Source organism: Erpetoichthys calabaricus, chromosome 2 (genome assembly GCF_900747795.2).
Source record: "Erpetoichthys calabaricus chromosome 2, fErpCal1.3, whole genome shotgun sequence".
Taxonomy (NCBI): domain Eukaryota; kingdom Metazoa; phylum Chordata; class Cladistia; order Polypteriformes; family Polypteridae; genus Erpetoichthys; species Erpetoichthys calabaricus.
Window position 1 is genome coordinate 92,263,642 of NC_041395.2, and position 20,017 is coordinate 92,283,658.

Here is a 20,017-nt window from a genome sequence, read left to right on the forward strand (position 1 = left end):
ACTACAATATTTTTTTGTTTACAATACTTTTAGTATTTACATTTGGATCTCATCCATCCCTGCAGTCTTATCACCACTGAGGCTTTGAATCATTACAGCAAGCTCAGTCAAAGAAATAGACATAGTTCTATCCAGCTCTGACTGACTCCTCCAACGGGGGAAGTATTTTCCTGACTTAAGAGTCCCACAAAGTGTATTCTCCAAATCTTTGTGTGCAGTTGAGGTCAGTGTTTCCCCACCCTTTGCTGAGAACAGCCTTGGGGATGTTCTGCCTACCTTTCATAAATTGTCAAATAATATTCTACCCAAAAGTCATTCTATATAGGCTACTAACCTCCATCTATACCCATGTTTTCACATCAGCCACTGCTGTATCTCCTGTCCTTTTTGTTAGCTGTTACCTTTCAGTTGATTCTGGAGGCCTTTCTGCTAACATTACACAGAAGGCTTCTTTTTCCAACTTGACATTTTCCTATTACACTTAAGTCCACCAACAAATTTGAGTGTTACTGTTATGAGTACCACTAATACCTCTCTGACGATAACTCCTTGCAACTTTCTCCAAAAGTGAAGTCTTCAACATGATCAAATTCACACTCCATCACATGAGATGTAGGAGAAACTCTTCCTCCACTCATCCATCATACCCTCATTACCTTTTTGTATCTTTCACAGGTTTCTAGAAGGGTGCTCTATGTTTCTTAATCATCTCACTCCTAAGTGATGACAAACTGACTGCTCAGCACCTTTCATTTTTGCCATAATATAGCCTTACGTTAGACAGCATGGCTACAAATTTGATGATTGACATTTAGCCCATGATGTTTGTTATTGATTGTCCATGACTAGCACAGAAATCCAGTAACAATTCCTGATTCATATTCAAATCAGGAATGTCATTTCTCAAAACCAAACCTCTGTAGGTATCTTTCTCATTTCCAGTATAGAGTATTTGAAATCACCGAGTACCATGCCAGAATTAGTAGATGGTACTATTTAAAGTACCAATCCATCGTGTCTAAAAAAAAAAAAAAAAAAAAAAAACAATAATACAAATAGTTATTTGGAAAATTCTGTCAAACAGATAAGGTTTTCCTCTCCAACTTAAAATTAACTTCAAGTGACCCTTTCACCCACTGAGGCAAATTCAGAGTATATGGTTTTGACTTTTTTTGGAATTGTTTAATCTAAATAAAAATGTGTTTATTCTTTTAGTTCATTAAACATTTAGTTATGCTTAAGACATAGGCCTAGGTAGGCAGAGGGGTCAAAGACAGATATCCAGAGTATGGAAAAGGACAAAATCCTAGAATGGGACATAAGAGGCTTTGCCATGGCTAAAGGAAAAAAAATTCCTAGTAACCAATGTAAATGTGATATAATCACTTTATTTACAGAACTGAAATGCTTAAATAAGTGTCTATCATGGGAATACACTTTAATTCTAGCCATCTGTATTCTCTGTAGCATTTTGTTCTGACTGGAATTGCAAGTTCACATAATTGGCTAATGTCCTGCTGGCTTTAGAATGTAAGTAATGGCTTTTAACCCTTAAGGGTTGCATTAAATGTAGCATTAACAGTAGCAGAGAGTGGAGAGGTGACATTAGCTGAAGTGACCAGAAATAGCAGAGCTAAATGAAGCTGCAACTGATATGAGTACTTGACCACTGACATTGTGACACTAGAGTTGTGTATTGTATTTATTTCTGCTTCTGTCATTGCACATGTAGTGTGTGTGTGTGTATATATATATATTAAAATTAAAATTTGCTAAACAGTATTTTTAATTATGAACTGTCAATGCACTGTTAAATGCTTCCTGAATGTTTTCTTTTTTATAGACAACAGTGAGTATACCTAATGTGACTGTGCTTGTGATCTTACCTGGTGCCTGTTACCACTAGTGTATGCTTCAGTTCCCTAAATTGTGACATAGATTAAATGGATCTTTACTGTCATTTTAGAGTTCTCTTTCAGTGGGCAGTGAACTGGACATATCAGATTCATATACATGGACATATAATATAAGAAAGTCATCTGATTCAAGTCAAGAGGTGCCAGCAGTTGAGGTAAGTATAATCTTGTTAAAAAGGGGGTAGATTAACTGCATGAAGAACCAGAAAGAAATTTAACTAAAGGGATCATATTTTTGTTGTGGAAGAATGCTTATGTAGAACTCTTGGGTGCTTATTTCATTTTTTACCTTTTAATCTCTTCTCAATGACAGAAATAATTCCCAGTACCCAGATCTTTATGAACTAAAAAACACAAAAACTTTAAATTACAAACAAGCTTTTTAAACATTAATGTGCAATTAATGGAGGTGAATCAGACTTGAAATAAAACCTAAACAATGACTTGCAGAGCACCTTATACATTATAGAGAAGAGTAAGACCATTTAAAGTTATATTCTGTAAACCTTTGGATTGGAACTGACTAAAAATGTCCCATCAACGTGCTATTTTCCCCAGATATTATTTTCTGTATTAGATAAACCAAATCAAGCCCCGATGCTATTCTAGTTCTTTGTGATTTTCAAAAATTCCACTGTCAAGTGAAGACCTACTTCATTTGTTCCTTTAATTTGGGAAGGTCCAATACTCCTTTCTTAAACATTTATTTTACCCTAGGCCCTAATGTCAAGCTGCTCCCTGTGCCGGAATTGTAACTGCTTGGTGTATGATGAGGAGATAATGGCTGGCTGGACCTCTGATGACTCCAACTTAAACTCCAACTGCCCCTTTTGCTCAGGTTCTTTTGTTCCACTGCTCAATATAGAGCTCAGTGACCAGCAGCTACAACAGCAAAGGTAACATGTGCAGCTTTAATAGTGTGGCAAAGTGACTAGTCTATTAATTTAAGGTATTCAAATTTTTAAACGCAAATCGTTTTAACCAAAATAATTTATTTACAATACATTACATTATGTTTATCATTGAAAAATTTGCAACTAAATGATCAGTGAATACTGGTTATACTACGAGAATTATAAAATGTTTAAATGTTAGCTCAAAATTTAAAGGGTAATTTTTTTTTGAGTCATAATTATTTTTGTTCATTGGGTTTGTGAGTTGATAGGATACTGGTAAAGCCATTTATTAAAGAAATCTAAAAACTCTCTTCTACTATAGCAAAACATGCAAAGTGTTAAGATCAGCTGTGTTACATAGTACACTTTATTACTTGTATGAAATAATAAAGCTGTAAACTAAGTAAAGCTGTAACTATGGGCAAAATAATTACTTCAAAATATTTTATATATAATTGTCTAATAGAAACCAAAAGGAATATAATATGTACCTTACAACAAAAGAAAGGAATTATAAAACCAGCTATATTGTGGAAAAAGTGATAAGGTACAGACTTATGTATATTGTAATAAAGATCAAAGTAGTTGTATGTTATAACCAATATAAAGTAACTGATGAATCATTACAACAGAGAAGACAAATCTCATAGAGATGATTAAGGACAATACATATGGATGTACAGTGGTAACTGTGTATACACAAAAAAAAATACAAAACAAATCCAAATAAAGAGTAAAAAGTAAATGACAGAGCTAGAATTGTTAAGGAACACAATGAAGAAAGTAAAAAAAGAGTGTATAGGGATTCTTTATTAATAAGTGGTCAGATACATTTTGCATCCTTTTAGTTTATATTATTAAAGTATTTGTAAAAATAATTTAACTACAGTCATAAAGTTCCAGTTTTCTCTTGTTACTGTACATATCTAGCAACTTGCCTTATAACATACTTGAAAGCCATATTGAACCAATTATTGTAATTATATTTGGAGTAATTTAAGGATAGTAGTAATATGTAGTTATTTAATTATTTAAGTTCTAAGTTAATTATGATTATTAATATAATTGATTAGCAATATGAATTTCCCCTTGGGATTAATAAAGTTATCTATCTATCTATCTATCTATCTATCTATCTATCTATCTATCTAATAACTATTAAAATCACTCTGAGTCTAAAATGCATTATGAGAAACTTCTTTTTAATTGAAATTCACTTTCCAGTCAATAATTTTGTATCTGCTCTTTCAAAGTATTTTTCTATAAACGTTGAATTTTTAATTTCCAATTTCAGTATGAGGAAAATTATTCTGCAATTATAAGAGCAGATCAGTTAGAGCCCTTTCCTGATTCTTGGTGCTTTTCTGAGACTCAGAATTGGAATCACTTTAACAAGATTTATCTGATGTAATTTGTTTTTTTTTTTCTTACAGCTTAACTGGATTATAATTGCTTCCTAGTGTAGTCTTAAATATCACTACTAGACACGAAACAGCAGCATGTCTTCCTAAATTAAATTCTTTTTTTACTTCAGCCTAGGGGTCAGTCCTTAGAAATGACATAACACTTAACTATAACATCTTTTATCTTCCTTCTTTACTATGATATTGCTTGTTTTTAAGTCTTAATAAATTTGTATGGCATTCCTTTTAACCCTGGTGAACAACATGTATCAGTGGCACACCCTGGATATTGAGGACATCCAGTGTGTATCTAGTTTCTTTTTTAAACTTTATTTTGTTAAACATTTGCACTGACTTTGTGACCTGCGGCTTTAATGAAATGTCTGTTTATCTGACAACCGTAAGAAGTTTAAGACTTGTGTTCATGTGATGATAGATGCATATTAATGTTTAATTATTATTTGACTTCTGTTGTAATAACTCTTCAGTCTGCTAAACATTTTAATACATCAAAATCATAAATGGTTTCAATAACAGATGAATGAATGAAATACTTTTGTTTTCACAGTAATACTGTGTCTACAGATGAGATACACATCATTGAAGACATAGATAAAGAAGGTTTGATATCATCCACTTCTGTTCAAAGGTCAAATGAGCATACAATGTACAATGGCATCAATGAGGAAGATTCTGTTTCAGAGAGCAGCAGCAGCCAACAGTCTGATAAAACCTCCGTGATATTAGTAGGTTTTCCTAATTGTTTTCAGTTTACAATTATCTGTAATGCCAATAAATGAATTACATTACCCAAATTTTTGTTTTGAATGTGTATATATATATCTAATAATATATATAGTATTTCTACTAGCTCTGTTACCTGGGCTGTCAGTTTTAGTGTCATTGGTTAATCAGGTGTATCAGAAGTACTATGTAACAAACTAAGTGCTTTTCTATGTACAGTATTTGTAGTTTTTTTTTTTTTTTTTATAAAGCCAAAGGCTAATATTATTGGTAGGTAGTGTGGTTTAGTGATTAAGTTCTTTGGACTTCAAACCCTGACGTTGTGGGTTCAGATCCTTCTACAGACACTGTGCGGCCATGAACAAGTCACTTCAATTGTCTTTGCTCCAATTGGAAAAACTAAGTAAATGTAACCAATTGTGTCTTAGATGTTGTAAGTCATATTAGATGAAGGCTTCAGTCATATAATAAGTAATAATAAAATTATTATGTCAGTGAAGCTGCATACTTTTAGACATGCTATAGACAATAGTCCATGAGTAAAACATTTTTGTATTAGATCAATTCCTGACTTTTTCTGCTTCTTCTAGTGACTTGGTGTTTGTTAATGGTCATTGCAATACAGTTTTACAGTGTATTTTTGAAGTGTACTTTTTTGGATTGAAACAGGTAATCAGTGGGAATAATATAAAATTTGAGTATATATTTTTATCATTACTAAATGTTTAATTTTCATTTGTGTATGTCATTCACTTAAGTACAGTGTTTCTTTTTGTGTTTTTCATCAGTTACATGTATTCTCCTTTTAAAGCCTGCATATGTGAATGTGTGTGGTTGCGATTGTGCTATGGAGTTTCACAAAAAGACAGCCAAGAGAGATCTGGGCAGAAATGCATTCATTCTGGCACTTAAAGGAAATGTATTGGAGCTTTATTCAAACTCACAGCAAAGTTGACAGCTTCTTAGTTGTTTTGCTCCAGCCCAGCAGTGATTTCTTCAGATTAAAAGGACTCAGACATCCTCCTTAGGAGTGTTCAGTTTAAGAGGCAGGACTGGAACCTCAAGCATCCTGCACAGGACAGAGACCAAATTACTATGTGAACTAGCTTTAAAGCCTTGTACCACCATGTGATATATGTGTTATATGCTGGTTGACAGTATGTTTCTGTTGTATTTGTCTGCTGTTTGAAAGTGTGTTTTCTCTGTGGCAGAAATAGGCTCAGAGAGTAAAAGTGCAGAGCAACCGGTCACAATATGCAAAGCAGTGCTTGAAGTGGATATACGTAAATGCTGATAATCCTATGTGTTACACTGAGGCATTTTTGAGACTTTGCGGTATTTCGTTTTTTTTAATATTGATATATCGAAAATTGAAATGCGCTTTCTTAGTGGATACCTACTAAATGTACCATCCTGACAAATTTCAGGATTTTAACTAAACATGAAATAGAGTTTTTGTTGATGAGTGAGTAGTGTGAACGCTAGAGGGCACTGTTGCTCCTCAGACCCAACAGACAGACACTGAGGACACAGGCTAAAAGCACCAAGAATGTATTTATTTCTTTTCTTCTCTTGCACAGAGCTTTCTAGCACCATGGCCACAAGTAAACAGGCAATCAACCACAATGATTCCTTCTTTTCTCTTTCCTATTCTTCTCTCCTCCACACCTCCCAGCAAGCGTTGTCCACCCCTTCCTGACTCAGGCTCGCTGGCTGAGATTAAGGCAGACCCTTATATATTGTCCAATTCGGAAGTGCTTCGGCTCTTCCGCCCACAATGTCTGCCAGTACATCTGGGTCTGGCGGACAATTTATGTCCCCCAGTTCTTCCACAGCACCCCCTGGCGGCTACCCAAGGCACCCTACAGGGCTGAGATAAAGAACTGCAAGTCCCATGGTGCCCTTCGGGAATCCGGGGTAGGAAGCTGCCCTCTAATATCTGGGGTTGAGGGGGCAGTGTCCTAAAAAAGATGCCTTCCCCCATCCTTTCATATCCGGGGTGTCCTGGCCAGGTTGGCATAAAGTTAAAGATGCCACATTTCTTTAATATTTTAAGCATTATCATTCACAGGTACGAAACACCAAATAAATGAAAAAGGCCTGAAGCAAAAGTTTAGGCACCAGACATGGTCAGTACTTAGTAACACACCCTTTGGCAAGTATCAGAGGTTGTAAACACTTTTTGTAGCCCGCTAAATCTTTCAGTTCTTACTTGGGTTTTTTTTCGCCCAATTGTCCATGCAAAAGGCTTCTAGTTCTGCAAGATTCTTGGGCTGTCCTGCATACACTGCTCTTTTGAGATCTATTCATCCACAGATTTTCTGTGATGCTTAGGTCGGGGGACTGTGAGGGCCATGGAAAACCCATCAGTTTGTGCCTCTTGGGGTATTCTATTGTAGACTTTGAGGTGTGTTTCAAATCATTATCTTGTTGTAGGACCCTTCCTGTTTTTATCTTCAACATTTTTACAAATGGTGTGATGTTTGCTTCCAGAATTTGTTGGTGTTTATTTGAATCCAGATTCTTCTCTACCAATGACATATTTCCTGTGCCACTGGCTGCAACACAAGCCCAAAGCAAGATTAATCGAATTGGAGAGGTGTTCTTTTCCTGGAATTCAGTACTCCTTTTTCTCCAAACATACCTTTGCACATTGTGGCGAAAATGTTCTATTTGACTTTTCCCAAATATATCAGGCTTGTTTAGATTTGCATTTGCAAACTTCAGGTGCTGAATTTTGTGACACATTGAATGGTGCACCACTACTTCTTAGTCTGCTAAATTTTCAGAAGGTCTTTTACAGTAAAACTGAGGTTTATATTTGCCTTTCTAGCTTAAATCCAACAAGCAGTTCTTTCAGAAAGTTTTTTTTGGTCTTCCACCCCTCGACTTGATCTCCACCATTCCTGTTAACTGACATTTCTTAATAACATTATGAACTGAGGAAACAGCTACCTGAAAACAACATTTATTTATATAGCGTATTTTCATAAAACAGTGCAGCTCATCAAAGTGCTTTACAAGATGACATAAAGTTATATGAAGTAAAAAAAACAAATATGATTAGATAATAATATTGAAGAATAAGTAGCAAAGAAAAAAGTAGGGTCAGATAGCTGGGAGGACAGAAAAAGCAAAAATAATCCAGTTAGGCTGGAGAAAAAAGCTAAATCTGCAGTGGTTGTCAAGGCCAAAAGGACCATCCAGCCCACGCACTGGGCATTCTATCCAACATAAATGTTTTTAAATCAGTCCTCTTGGTTTTCAGGCTTCACATGATAGTGGGGCCATGATCAGGTGCTAGTGACACAGATCTGCCACCACAGAAGAAGCAGAAAAGAAAGCAGAGATTAGACTAGTAGAGATTAGTACAGATTGCAAATCACTGAAGAAACGGTTTGCTGTCTTCTTGTAGCCTTCTCCTGCTTTGTGAGCATAAATTTTTTTTTTTTCAGAGTGCTAGGCAGCTGCTTAGAGGAGTCCATGGCTGCTGATTGTTGGGACAAGGTTTGAGGAGTCAGATCATTTTTCATCTTTGCAATTTGAATCACCTGGGGTTTCCTAATAATAACTGTGAACAAGCCACAGCCCTAACAAGTGGTCTGAGACCTTGGTAAAAGTTATCTGAGACCTCAATTATCGTGGGGTGCCTAAACTTTTGCATGTTGCTCCTTTCCTGTTTTCACTGTCCAATTGTACAAAACAATACACTAATGTTGCATACAATGCTGAAAAGAAATGTGTCATATTTAATTTTATCCTTTTTGGTGATCAATTCATCTTCTGCTTATTTAACAATTCACCGTAACAGAATTTTTAAACAAAGCTGCCCACACTTTTGCATGCCACTGTATAGATATAGATTGTATATAGATAGAGAGATATTGATATTTATACATATATATTTGCCATAGACAATTGCATATACAGTTATAGTTCGTAAAATGTGTGACGGTCTTGGCAGAACACTAGAAATTGTTGGGGTCAATCTGATAACTGTCAAAACCAACCCACAAATAGTTTAAATAGTAAATTGTCTTTTAAAATATTGGAGGTAAGAGGGTAGTCATTTTGACACTAGGTCCCAAGTTTTTGATTAATCTGGTTCAGAAAAACAGTGTTGAAAACATAGTTTTGAAAAAAAGTTAAACCCTGCAAAGAAACCATTGTCTTAATTTGCCATTATAGTGTAATGCTATCAGCATGTTATGTGAATTTTCAGTTGTTGTTCTATCACTCTGATGTACCTTTTTTACTTGCAGATGGACTTGTGACTTTGTAAGTCTGTTGTTGTCATTTATAAAGTTAATTGAAGTTATCTATCACATTAAAAAATAAATATAAACAGAGTTATAATAGAATCTATATCACATATGCTTTACATATTATATTGACATTTAATTACAATGCTCATTTCCTGTCCAGTGATCGTTCTAAGCTAGTTTCTGATAAGGGTGAGTGTCCAGTTAACCTAGCACTCGTTTTGGAATGTGGGAGTGAAGCTAGAGACAAGCCCACAACAGACAATGTCTTGGCCATGACAAACTGATAAATATATACTTAAGCATCCATTTCCTTTTCTCTGTTCAACACATAAAAGAATGTTAAAAATCATGTGCTGGGTTTCTTAAATATGGCATAACATGCACAACTGTATAGTTGGGCACAGAAGTCACATGAGTATAGTTTGATATTTCCACTTAATCAAGAAAGCAAAGGTGCAGATTATTGAAGTGAAGGTGCTGATTCTCTCCTTGACATTAATGAGTCTGCCATGGAAAGACTGAAGAGCAGTCCACATTGCAGAGAATCTGTCATGATCCTGTGTCATCTTTCCTCAAAATGGCCCAACAGATACTTTAACTGTGTCAAACAGAGCATTTGTCCCGTGTCAATGGTAAATAATATAGTGGTTTCTACTGCTTTGCCACCATTTATGCAAACAGTTTTTATCCTCATGTACATTCCTATGAATCCACCACTCAGTCACCTCCAACTTTATACTTTTTTATCACTTAAGTCTTTATTCATAGATTTTATTATTAACTATACTGCAGCAATGTTACTTGTGCAATTATAAATATCATCATCATTATAACAGAAACTTATTCTAATTTGCTTTGCCTGGGTTAGCACTTTCATTTTTTTCATTTAATTCTTCAGGATGGTGGACATATCTTTTGTTTGAATCCTTAGTAAAAGTGTAAATGACTTTTATTAGGTCTGTGAAGGACTGTTCTAAAAATATTAAAACTGTAAATTTGTTACAGAGGTGATTTATCCAAAATCAGAATCTAAAGGTACTAAAGCAGTTTTTGGGATTTTCGATTGTTACTTTTAGTTTTCTCACTTTTGTTTCCCCCTTGATTAACAAAAGTGTATGCTACACAATTTGGAATCAGTTAAATATAAATACATATTCTTTATGACAGGTGCCCTTGAATGCAGATAAAAGTTCACCAAAGGCCACTGTGGCTTATGTGAGCCCACTTGTTTTACGCAAGGAACTTGAGAGTCTCCTAGAAAACGAGGGTGATGGTGTCCTCTCAGACCCACAGTTGGTGGATAACCATGCAATTATCTTTTGGAACCTGGTATGGTACTTTCAGCGTTTGGCACTGCCTAATAATCTGCTGGGCCTCATCATGGCTTCTCAACTAGCCTCTCAGCTGACTCAGGTAAAGTTACAATAGTTGTAGCTTAGTCAACATCTATAGGTTACAATAAAAAAGTAATTGAAACTGCGTTTAATAATTGCGAATAACTGCAAATAATTGCGTTATTCTTTTAGTAAAGACTATTTGATTGCAATTAAAATGGTTTCAGACATTTTAATTATTCTTTTAGTAAAGACTATATGATTGCAATTAAAATGGTTTCAGACATTTTAATGGTGTTGCAATGAAGTGATGAAAAGCACCTAATGTCTATTCTGAAAATGAAATTTGACTTTTTTCATATTTACAGTTATTAGGGGAATATCTTTGTATGTATATGGAAGTTTGGAATATGAGGAATGAACCATTTAATTCTAAATGTAATGTTGAATGAAGATGAATAAAGTGAATAAAGTTTAAAAAATATTTTAAAGGATCAATATGTATTTAAAATTGTAGAATATATTACATTTAAAGAATTTCATTTAGAGAGAGCAATATTAGGTTTGATCAGGTATGGTGGTGCAGTGGTTAACACTGGTGTATGTGGAGTTTGTCTGCGGGAGTTTTTTTTGAGTACTATTGGCTATTCTAAATTGGCTCCGTGTATCCACGGCTGTGTTCGGCGCTGGACATCTACCCTGTCTGAAGCTGTTTCCTGCCTGTTTACTTGGGTCTGCTGTCTGCTGAGACCCTGAATTAAATTAAACAGGTTTGAGAATGCATTATGTGGTACACCCCATTACTTAAAATAATGAGAAATTTCAAAGTAAAAGAAATAAATTGCAGATCTGCACGTCGGTCTACATGTAACAATTCACAATATTTTATCAAAGATTTTTTTTCTCAAAAAAAAGTACAGAATATGAGTGATTCAAATAAATATAGTTGCCACTTCCATTAAAAAAAGTATTGCTTTTTTCATATTCCCCTTCATGTGTATCTACTTTAAAATATTTTTTTTAGAACCAAATTTAGCGTTGGTTGCTTAATTAATCCTAGAACATAAAGAGTAACTAATCCAGTTTTAAGTTTCTTGTTGGAAATCATTATTATTATTGTTATTTTATTTTTTATATTTAAATGTAATGTTAAAGATAAACTGTCTGTGAATGTAAGCCTGAATACCCCAATGGATTCTCTCCATAGACATACTCTGACGAGACTATCGTACGTGTCCGTCTAATGTGGGACACATTGAGCCCTGACACTGACCAGTGGCCTCCCCTCTACATCCTTTGGCGAATACATAGTAAGCAAGTCTGCACACAAAGAATCTTAAATTTTGTGTTTAAAATGTATTTATTAAAACTTGTTTTCCTGTTATGGTTTATTATATGTTTAACTTAAATTTAACTGTAAATCTGTAGGGTTCTTCTCTATAAAGTAAATACTTCAGAAAGCTTTATTACTTATTGTACATTTCAATTATGGGTTGTTTTCATTTTTTTCTCTGCACTTTTATGCTTTGGTACATTTTGCTCCGCCTCTTTAAGCTTTTGCTGCAGTAAACATGTTTAACTTTCCAAATATATTCTCTCTGCTGGCTCCTCTTGCACAGAGAAGTTTGGTTAGTGATGAATGTTCTTTGCATGAGTTTCACACATGTACATCTCTCCAAGAATACAAAAACAAAATTCTTTGCAGAGACTTAATTATCCTTTCACCTTGTGTTAATTAGTATCATTACAATTTTCTCAAAGCCACCAACAAAGTTAAAGATGATAAACGATGGGTGATTATGACCTTAACGTGATGGAGATGTTTGGAGCCTCTAGGGATCATTAGTGCTACAGCAGGTTGTTCAGTGGTTTGTCCTCCTTGTAGATCAGCTGTAACAGAGAATTCATCTGAAAGGCAGTCTCCATCATCATTCTGTTGAATATCAAGGCTCAATAATCCTTACTAAGAATATCAGAAATCACACTTGGAGCCAGTCCTAAACTTAGTACACAAAACGTAAAGGTTTGAGCCCATGTTCAACACTAGCTGGATGATGTTCAAATGTAGGACAGATGCAGATGGAATAGCCCATTGTAATGAAAACAGAACCTTGAGAAATGTCAGTGCACTGGTGGGGAAGGAACTTAAGCTTTTGTGGGTAACTGAAAAGTTATAGACAAACTGTCACATAACTGAGTCCAGACCGTTGTTCTCTGTCTTACCTGGGAATTGGAGACGATGCAGGTGAATGAGGAGAAAATCAGATTCAGGACAGACAATGCAGATTTTTGTTTTTACACCTGGGACCTAAGTCTTTAACCGGGCATGGATATTTGAGGGATCATGGGATCCAGATTTTCTACACATGCTTTGTGAACTTATGACTACTTTGAGGTGTTGTAGAGTATGTGTATCTTGGGCTGTTGTTACATTAAAGTGTTAGTTGTGTCTATATTCAAATCTATTTATGTAATGTTTGATATAGGTGTTCTCCAGTGAAGTCCACATATCTCTCCTTTTATTCATGACTTATGAACAAGTTATCAAAGTGCAGTCAAAGCTTTGAAAGTACCCGTTTTAAGTATTGATTATAGTTGTCTTGGCAGATATATCACTAGATTAAATATGGAAGTGTCAGTGTGTTAAAAGTATAAATGAATCATGGAGATTACTATCATTATTTCCTTCAGAAACAAAGTACAATACTGAAATGAATTAACCATTTACTCCCTGTTTACAGGTGGAGTACCAACCCGAACCTACAGCTGGCGTCGGCACAATCACCCATTTACACTAACTTTCCTGGAGGAAGTATTGCGTTGTGTAGGCATGAATGAAGTCCACAAAGCAATCGTGCTGTTTTTGGAGACCGTCATCCAGCAGCCTAGTCCTCCTCGCATACAGAGGTAAGAGGATGTTTATGTGTTTTGGGTTTTTTTTTTTTTTTTTTGTCTTTCTGCAAATGTAGAAGGAAAATGTGCTGTTTGTTTAAATTTGTGAGGCTTTCCTGTTCATATTCCAGCATTCTTCACATCAAACTCACCCTCACTTTCCTCTTCATTTGCAATGCAATGTTGCATCTAGACTACAATCTTGTAGTTACACACTGTAATTCACTTGTGATGACAGCTCTAACGAGTGAGGATTGGTGACATTTTAGAATTTGCAATCCAGAAATGACATGACTTTCATGTAAAACATATTGCTGGTTATTTTGAGACATATATCTGATGCTGCCTTTAGGCAATAATATGCTCTCAAGGCAAATGCATTCACTCTCAATAATTTAACTTGTAATGTAAAGCAGTCAAAAAAATGGGATTCAGTTAAAAAATCTGTATGCATTTTTTGTGTTAATGTCTTTTTTGAGTGTGATTTTTTAATGTAATGTAATTTTGTGGGTGTACTTTAACTGTAGTTCATTTAAAAAAATATATGGAATTATATCTTGTATCTTTTGTATTTATATCTTGTATCTTTTGTATCTTTTTGTTGTAAAAAGGTGCTGTTTGCATTATTTAAATATTTTGCTAATATTGTGTGCTGCCCACTTGTAAAAAAAAATGTATATGGGAAATACACTCCAGTTCCTCAGTGTTTATGACAAATGATTTTTGTCTGAGTTTAGCTCTACACAAAATCTCATGGCCTCACTATGCACAAGTACAAAGAGATCGATAGCATGAGGTGTGTATTTTATTCTCTCTTTGGTAAAATCCATAATTGCATGTGGAGGATTAGAATTTGACCTCTGCATAAAGTAGAGTATAGCCAGTCTTCAGGTAACCCTGTTAGCTCTACTTGAAATGGATGATGGGTCTTCTTTTCCATTTGACATTGACAAGGCTGCTGTTTAGCCCCTGGACAGCATCTGTTTCACTGACAATAGAACAGAAACTATATCAACCTAACATATGAATAGACTGTTCTTGGAAGTGATATTTGAAGGCAAGATGTTGATCTGCAAATCCCAGATGTTGGATAGAATGTCTCTATAATGTGACACTTGATAAGAAACATTTGAAATATGTTTGGCAGAAAGTTGAATGTTGAGTTATTTTGTTTTTTGAACTGATTTTGAAGTATACTGTTGTGTTATCTGTGTGAATTTTATTTGTTTGATTGGGTCATATTGTTGTAATGTTTTGTTCTCAAATAAAGGAGAAACCTTTAAAAAGCAATGTTAAATTCAATTTTGAATATTTAAACTTTAATGCACATTAGACAGTCATGCAGAATGTTACAAACCCTGGTCTGTACTGTTTCATTTTCATATAACAATGTGTTCATTGTTCTTCTTTTACATAAAGCTCTCACTTTACCACAAAACTATGAAAATTAGAATAAACCAGTAAATCTCTTCAGTTATGGAAACAGTAACAGTTATCATCACTCCTCTTACACCATTAAAGAATAGATGCCTCACAGCCTATAGAGAACAAAGTGCTCAGTCTGCCTTCTAAGAGGCATATTGCATTTTTTACGCAAGTAGAACTGAAAAGGATGAAAAAAGTATAATCTTAAATTTAAAAACCTTGTTATCAATGTAAAGATATAACATCAAAGCAGAACATTTTGTAATACTATACTGTATCTATCTTCTGTCAATCCACTCCATCTCTCCTGTTTAGTACATGACAGGAATTGAAGGGTTTTATGGCAAGTCAGCATTTTCTTTTCTTTTATATTTTTTGTTTGTTGATGAATGTTTTTATTTCGTGAAATTATTTTTTTTCCATTAATACTTTTGACACTTTATGCATACTTCACTATAATGCATATTTAAAACCCATTCTTTAATTGTCAGTTTTTGATGTTGTAGCATAACCTCTTTCCCAGATATCCAATGATACACTTTGTTGTGTTCCTGTGAGATTATGGTATGCACTTATTTTGGCAATGCATCTCTCTTTCTAGGAGTCTGTATCGAGAGTTCCTTTTTCTGACACTGGCAGCAATGGGCAAGGATAATGTTGGCAAGTTGCTTTTTCCTGATATTTGCTTTATAGGTGCACGCTTTAACTGTTTTGCATAGACTACAACTGCGTATTCAAGAGATAAAGAAAAAAAATTTTATTCATCAAGATTTATGGATTAATTTACTTGGCATACATTGTGGTGTTAGTGTTTTTAAAAGAGAACCAAGTATTTTGGTATGATATCCTTTGCCATGTTAACATCCTAACAGAGCTTCAACCCGATGTTAGTTGGACTGAACCATTATATCCATCACAAGACCCTCTAATGATAGGAGAGGTTTAGAGTCACAAATTAACAAAACCTATACTTCTTTGAGGATGTGATAAGAAACCCAAACAGACATGAAGAAATGCGTATGAAATTCAAATCCAGGACTCTGGATCCATGAAGCAGCAATGCTGAACACTACGCTACCAAATTGCCCTTTTTGAAAGATTTTTTTTTTTTTTTGGTTATTTTAGTGGTTGCCTCACAGCAAGAGCTCCAAGAGCATGTGTGTGGTTTGCATGACCTGTTATTTCCCTGGAAATATTCTCAAGGTTCTCCTTTATTTCTCCCACATCTTAAAGAGTTGTGTTAGGTTAATTGGTGACTCTAGACTGGCCTGGTCTCACTTGTGGTGGGCTCTGCCTGCGTGGTCATCTGCTCCTGTGACTATAGGATGAAGCTGGTTTGAGTGTGGATGGATGGGTATTTTAGAATTAATGAAGGAGCAGCAAATGATAATGCACTTTCAAAACATTTGTCTTGTCTCTTTTTTTCAATTTGGATATTGGCTGAAGCATTGAACCTTGCCTTTAACTTACTATTTATGTTTTGTCATTTTTTTTAAAGTATACTTTTATATTTCTAAAAGGTAATACTTTTTTGTCTTTTCTGCAGCTGCTTTTGATAAAAAGTACAAAACTGCTTATAGTCGCCTTACCAGCTCACTTGGCAAGGAGGAACTTCGAAAGCATAGAGCTCAGCCTCCCAGTACTAAAGCCATTGACTGTCGAAAATCTTTTCTGGTACATTTGGACTGCTGATATTCTACCAGATTCAGAGATGAAGTTGTCAAAAGACTGGAAAAAGAAGGAAGCTTTCACTCTGAAGTCTCATCCCCATCCTTCCTAACTGACTAATGAGTATCCCATCCCTTTGGCTCCCAGTGTTCCTTCCATGTTTGGAACAAAGAGCAAAAACTAATAGGAACCTTTTATTTTTGTAACATTTTTTTATTTTGTAAGAATAGCTAAAAAGAAAGAACTTAGCTGTATATAGCTTATAATTTAATTCAAACTAAAGGTGTGTGCAAGGAGCCTCAAACGTAAGTGCACAAATGGCATTAAGACACCATCTAGTACAGTTTGCTAAATATTCTGTCTCTCATCTTCCCATTTAACTGACTTATATGACCTGGCACAGGACTTGTTTTTGCTTTCTTTCATACAGTATGTTAACAAAAGTTCATATTTATCTTAACATTATGTTGTTGTCTGTAATTGTCCTTGTCACACGACACAGTTGCTACCTCCAAATCTTGTTTTAAGAAATACTTACGCTATTTAAAAAGTACTTTTAGACTCCACTGTAGGTATAGTCTTTTGTAATAAGTGCTGTGAATTCTTATCTGGTTCTACTATATTTGAATTTTGAATAAGACTACAACTGCCTAACTATACTTACCTTGTGCTTGGTTACAGTAATAGGTATGTGTTCTTAGGTGGAATGAAAAGTTAACAGCCAGACAGTTTTGTAGCTTAAATATATTTAACTATTGATTTAAAAAAAACATTGCAGAAGACGTACTCCATTTGTTACCAAAGTCATAATGTCCTCAAATGGACCACCATCTACTGTGTAATACATATATCTTCACTTTCAGAGGTTACTGTCTAATTTCTAACACCATTATTTATCCAAGGTTTGTTTAGTGGTCTGATTTGTATCTCTTCTCTCTTGTACCATTATGTCAACTAACATTTCTGAGCCCTGGAGGCCCTTGTCTGTGAAGGCTAGTCTTGTGCCAGATGGGATCTCATAAATCATTTTGTTTTCATGACTAACCTTAATATGGAGTGCTGGCAGATGTTTTCAGGAATGCACCTATATTCAGTAGCCATTTACAAAGGAGTTGCAAAAAAGGTCCACATTTTTCAATTATATGAATTGTTTTTACGAAACAACACTGTCTTTCAGACCCCGATTTTAAATTATTGAGCTTTCAGTTATAATAAGAAACTGTTTGACATAGGTTAAAAATAATCCATATAGTTTGGGTCCAATCATCAGAATTTTAAAGTTTTAAGTGTATGGCATTGCATCAATAATTGTTTACATTTTTAAACTTTTTCTTTTTTGGTGGATCTTGATTTCAGTTAGAATGTTCAAGATCATCTGCCTAACCAGGTATGTTTTTAATTAGGAAAAAACTAAAGTCTGAAAAATGCATATATATTGTAATATAGTGTCAAAATTACTGCCCTCTCCATATAGAGGAAATTTTCTTAAATCGCATTCTAACACACAGTTTTGACTCGGTTAGTGGCCATGTCATACGAGGTGAGACACAAAACTAACCAGACCGGGCTTGGGGCTTTCCTGGAAAACCGTCCGGAGGTCAGCCGAACGTGAATCATAGAACTATATTCCCTCCTACACGCCCTCACAAACCACCAACTGGCTAAGTATATCCTGTGAATAGCCCAGTCCGTATTTGCACAACAATTGCTACACAAGTTGCCGTAGAAAAAAATCATACGCGAATCAACATCAAATTTCTCGCGAATTTTCTCGTTTTCCGTAAAGCAGTTTTTGACTGACAAAAACATTCCTGTCCTCGATCATTGTTATTATTTGCCTGATTTAGCTCCCTGTGATTTTAACTTGTTCACGAAACTCAAACGTGACCTGAAGGGAACACATTTTTCTTTAATGGATGAAGTGAAGACAAAAATGGCAAGCCTGTTGAAGAGCCTCAAGCAAGAAGACTTCCAGCACTGTTTCAATCAATGGAAGATGCGTATGGAGCAATGTAGAGACTGGAAGGTGGAGTATATAGAAGGTGACAATGTTTAGAATGCTGTAATTCATCAATAAATTTTTTTTTTTTTTTTTACCAATCCAGTTACTTTTGTGTCTCACCTCATATATTGACTGTCTAGATAATAATTTTACTTGAGCTTTGAAAACAAAAATGTCATCTTGTGGTATATCTCTGTGGCACTATGAGGAGATAGGAAGCCTTGTTTGTACCTCTAGGTCCCAATTTGATACCAGCACTGAGTTGACTAATAGGGAGAAGATTTGAGTTCAGTCTGTCGTCAAATCTCAAATTCAATCATGTTTGCACCTTCATAGCCTCACCATGATCCTAGCCATAATTCAAAAGCAAACCTGAAGAAAAACCACTTTGTCCTAAACTGTGCATACACGGAGTAGATTCACCAAGGTGTAAGTGAGGTCTGAACGAATGAAAGCGATAAAACTTCCGGCAGTTCACATATGGCATATCTAACAAATGGTAACTGGCTGTGAAGTTCCAAGTGGAGGTTGCTTTTACCACTCTAAAGTGAGGTTTGTGTCGATTCACCATAGAGACTGCCTTAAACACTAAGGTTGGCAACCTCAAAAGTATAAAACTGTCTTTGTCAAGTCCCACCTATTAAAAATTTTATTTTCACTTTCATGTCAAGCTCCCCAGTGCTGTCCTGAAACCTGTCAACATATGTTCACCTCAGAGACCAATCCCACCCCCTCCTCCCAAAAAAAGCAAATTTTCAAAAAAAACTGAATACTGAACAGTGGCCCTATGTAGATATTCAACTACTTTACAGTATGCTTGTCTATTTTTGTAATAAAATGTTAATTTTGCTGAAATGATTGTTTTATGTTGTTATAATGTTAAACAGTATTGAAAAATGTGAACAATGCTTATTCACTGAACTTAGAAAAAGAAGCAAATGTAAGACAGTTTTATTTTTTTAACTATTTATTTGAGCTTTATTTTGTAATTCTGTTTGTGCTTTGTTACTGTAATGTATATGCTAGCGACTCGAGATGTTAATTCCATTAATGTACAGTCACTGACCGCTCCTGTTCTGGATACCAAACAGAACTTGTTGTCAAAGATGTTAATTGCTCAAAGCACAGTGGACATAACAATTTAACGCCCCCTTCTTCCTCCGATGTTATGTCATTTAGTGTTTAGATCTTTGGCTTGAGCACATGGCTAGTTATTCCACTGCTGGTGTCCACGAATTTCCCACTTGCAGCTTTGTGATACAGTCCTGTAAAACGATTTCTGAAGAGATGTGTTTGTAAGGGTCCTCCGTCTGCCATATATTCGATGTGAGCCCCCATCACATGACTTGGAGCAGTCACTGGCATATATCTTGTGCTGTGCAATATTTGTCAAACAATGGTGTTTTTACTGAAGGCTCGAGAATTTTACTGTACATCACCCTACTGTAAATAAAAAGCCAGCTCACAATTTA

General features: G+C 35.1%; 1 protein-coding gene across 1 annotated transcript in view; it reads left to right on the forward strand.

The window, feature by feature from the left end:
• The window catches only part of LOC114646119 (DENN domain-containing protein 4B-like), a 155,186-nt gene extending 135,169 nt beyond the window's left edge, over positions 1–20,017 (forward strand). Inside the window, exons 22-29 of the mRNA XM_028794114.2 lie at positions 1,967–2,071; positions 2,634–2,812; positions 4,784–4,961; positions 10,392–10,637; positions 11,766–11,868; positions 13,300–13,465; positions 15,477–15,535; positions 16,422–20,017. Of these exons, the coding sequence (XP_028649947.1) occupies positions 1,967–2,071; positions 2,634–2,812; positions 4,784–4,961; positions 10,392–10,637; positions 11,766–11,868; positions 13,300–13,465; positions 15,477–15,535; positions 16,422–16,567 (1,182 nt within the window). The 3' untranslated portion in view covers positions 16,568–20,017. The remainder of the gene's footprint in view (positions 1–1,966; positions 2,072–2,633; positions 2,813–4,783; positions 4,962–10,391; positions 10,638–11,765; positions 11,869–13,299; positions 13,466–15,476; positions 15,536–16,421) is intronic.